Below are 3,376 nucleotides of genomic sequence, written 5' to 3'. Positions count from 1 at the left end.
GGGGCGCTCTGCACCAGACAGCCTTCCTGTCTCCTGGGCGCAGGGTGCCCCGAATCCACTTTTTGGGTACACGGAGTCTGTAACTTGCAAGCATCGGGCCCATCCTTCCTCATTTTACAGATGAGGAAACTGAGGCCGGGGAGGGGGGTAATGTGAAGCTCACACACCTATCTAGTGATAACCCTAGAAGACAGGTCAGCTCTCTCCTAGTCCTGGCCCTTCCCATCAGCATCCCTGAAACGCCCACACCTGTAACAGCCTGGACAGCACTGCCCTGCTGGGCTGCTAGAAGGTTCCGAGGGAAGGGACAGCAAGACCTTTCCCACCTGGAGCCACCTTAACGCGGTGGAAAGGGGACCGTCTCTGACTCCCGAGAGCCACCTGGTGGCCACAGGCGGCACCGCGGTGGCTCTGCACGGAGCGCGCTGCACACCCACCGGATGTGGCTCTGAGCCCAGAGGGCCCGGGCACCACTTACCCTGGGTGATTGGGTAAATGATCGGAAAGGTCTGTGCCTCCGCGTCCGCGTTTATAACCAGGCAGTGTACATGAAGTACTTGGACATTTGTGGGAAGTAGCAACTGCTCTGTAGGGTGACTGTACTTATTATTTCCTGGGGTGCCCGATCCCCCATAAGTCCTGTCCTGTCCCTGCGCACCCGGCGGGAAGAGCCCGGGCGAGGTGTAAGGGCGGCCTGGGGACTCCGGCCCTCGGGCTGCATGGCATGTTCCTGGGGCTCCAGGGCAGGCGGACGGGGCAGGGCAGGTGACAGCGCCTCCATGCCCTCCCCGCAGCCTGGCAGCCTCCCGCAGGTACTACTTCGAGGTGCTGCACAAGCAGAACGACGAGGGCACCGACCACGTGGAGGTCGCGGTGAGCACCCCGCCGCCCCGCCCCAGCGCGCCCAGCGCGCCCCTCCGGCCTCCCACAGCCGCCCTCTCTCCTCCTGCAGTGGCGGCGGAGCGACCCCGGAGCCACGTTCGCCATCATCGACTCCTCGGCTTTGTCGCTCTTCACGAGTGAGTGGGGCCGGGCCCCCACGCTGGGACTCCGCCCGCACGGGGAGGGCGTGGACATGGGGGAACCGCGCAGGCCAGAGCAAGAGGGACCTGGGGCTGGTCCTTCACTCTGCCTGCCCCTAACCCCTTCGGAAAGTGCCAGGCTCTCTCTGGGCCCTGGCCTCCACCCACATAGGACATTTCAAATACACCTGCAAGGGGATCCAGGGTCTTGGGCCTCACTGGGGACCAAAACCTGGGGGAGGCAGAGTGTGGGTGCTGAGGCAGGAGGGTTGCCCTGGGCAATTTGGTGAAACCCTGTCTCAAACTTTAAAATAATAAATAATAATAATAATAATAATAATAACCACCTCTGGAGATGTAGCTCAGAACTCCTTGAGTTCAGTGCCCAGTGCCACAAAAGCTAAACAAGCCAGGTGTGGTGGCACATGTTTGTCATCTCAGCACTCTGGGGTGCTGAGACATGAGGGTCCCAAATTCAAATCCAGGCTGGGCAGCTTAATAAAAGCCTGCCTCAAAATATAAAATAGCTGAAAGGATTTTTTTTTTTTGGTCTATTTATTTGTTTGTTTGAGACAAGATCTCACTCTGTAGTCCAGGCTGGCCTTGAGCTCACTTTGTAGCCTAGACGGGCCTCAAACTCACAGCGATCCTCCTGCCTCAGCCTCCTGAGTGCTGGGATTACAGGTATGCGCTCCCCACTCCCCACCCCCAACCCCCAGGCTCAAAATACACAATAAAAGAAGGGTTGAGGATGAACTCAGTGCAAAGCCTTGGGGTCAGTCCTTAGGACTGGAAAACAAATAAGAAACAAACTGAAAAAATCATCGGTGAATCCAGCCCCCTATTTGTAACCACAGTTCACATGCATAGGTCACCTACTTTAAATCTGCAGGAAGGGCCGGGGATATAGCTCAGCGGCACAGTGCCTGGCTAGCAAGCACAGGGTCGTGAGTTTGATTCCCGATACCAAAAAAAAAAAAAAAGAAAAAAAAATTCACAGGAAATGAGCTCTTCAGTTGTACTTTTCAGTGCTCGTCACCTCCTCAGCAAGACTCATATCCACAGGTTGCACTAAAAATTGTGGGACCGGAAGTATAGTTTAGTGGTAGAGCCCTTGCCTAGCTTGTGCAATGCCCTGCGTTCAATTCCTAGCACTATGCCAAAAAACAAAAAAAAAAAGCATGTGTAGGCAGCCTCCATGGCGATATTGGAAAAGCAGGCAGACCCGCAAGGGGCGGTGGGAAAGGAGGGCACCCAGGGAGACTGGAGACACTGTGTGTGTCGGCAAGGCTGATGGGAGAAAGTTGCTGGTGACAAAACGAGAGTCAGGAAGTCAGGAGAGGGGTAGGCTGTGAGCTTCTGGGGTGGCACAGGAGGAAGGAGGGGTGCTGGGAGTCACATGTTCGTCACGAAGCAAGACAAGGAGAGGCATAGCGGAGTTCAGGGGAAAGCCAGAGGGATAGCCAAGGTGGCCATCCCCGGGGGTGGGCGGCAGAGCGCGGTCACCCTCCTGGGGCTGCAGACAAGTGAACTGAGAAGGTAGAGGGCAGACAGGCCGCACACCTCCGGGAAGCAAGAGGTCGGTGTGAGTGGGCCGAAGGGTGAAAATAGCAGCGGTGGATCCTGTGTTCATGGAAGTCATTGCTTTGCACGCAGTAATTAGAGGCTGCTGGGCCGGGTACGAAGTCGGCTCTCCTGCTTGTCACTTGTGTGACCTTAGGCAAATGACTTAGATTCTCTGTGCCAGAGTCTGTAGAACAGAAATGGTGATAGTACTGACCGGGCATTTCTGATTTGGGAATTCAAATCGGAAACGCTCTGAAATCCAAAACTCTTTGAACACCCGAGGAATGTTTAGATCGAGGATTTTCAACTGGCCGAAGCCTCCACAGTGGTACCTCAGTTCACAAACTTAATTTGTGCCGTGGTTTTGGGAAGGATGGCCGTGGTCGTGTTTGTCACCCGATGTAGAGTTTGCAAACAAAATTTTGCCGAACGCTTTTGTTTGTGAACCAAATTGAAGCACTTGTGGTCCCAGGCATTGTGGATAAGGGATACTCAGCCTGTACATGAGCTTCGAAATGGATTAATGTCTATAAAATACTTAGAATGGCACTAGGAGGCTGGGGTGTGGCTAGGTGGTAGAGCGTTTACCAACATGCTTGAGGTCCCAGGTTCGGTCCCCAGCAGAAAGAAAGGAGGGGAGGAAGGGAGGAAAGGAAAGGAGAATATAAATGTTGGTTGCATAATACTAAAAATAATGGCCGGGCGTGGTGGTGCATGCTGTAATCCCAGCACTCAGGAGGCTGAGGCAGGGGGATTGTTGTGCGTTCGAGACCAGCCTGAGCTACAAA

At 54.7% G+C, this 3,376-nt stretch overlaps 1 protein-coding gene across 1 annotated transcript in view; it reads left to right on the top strand.

The window, feature by feature from the left end:
- Positions 1–794: 794 nt before the first annotated feature.
- Positions 795–3,376, top strand: part of B4galnt3 (beta-1,4-N-acetyl-galactosaminyl transferase 3) — a gene marked incomplete at its 5' end in the record, with an annotated part of 20,311 nt that continues 17,729 nt past the window's right edge. Inside the window, 2 exon segments of the mRNA XM_013520228.1 lie at positions 795–873; positions 953–1,019. Of these exon segments, the coding sequence (XP_013375682.1) occupies positions 795–873; positions 953–1,019 (146 nt within the window).

Source organism: Chinchilla lanigera, unplaced genomic scaffold, assembly GCF_000276665.1.
Source record: "Chinchilla lanigera isolate Chin_1 unplaced genomic scaffold, ChiLan1.0 scaffold00053, whole genome shotgun sequence".
NCBI classification, from domain to species: Eukaryota; Metazoa; Chordata; class Mammalia; order Rodentia; family Chinchillidae; genus Chinchilla; species Chinchilla lanigera.
Note: the sequence above shows the minus strand (reverse complement) of the source record. Positions and strands in the feature narration are given on the sequence as shown.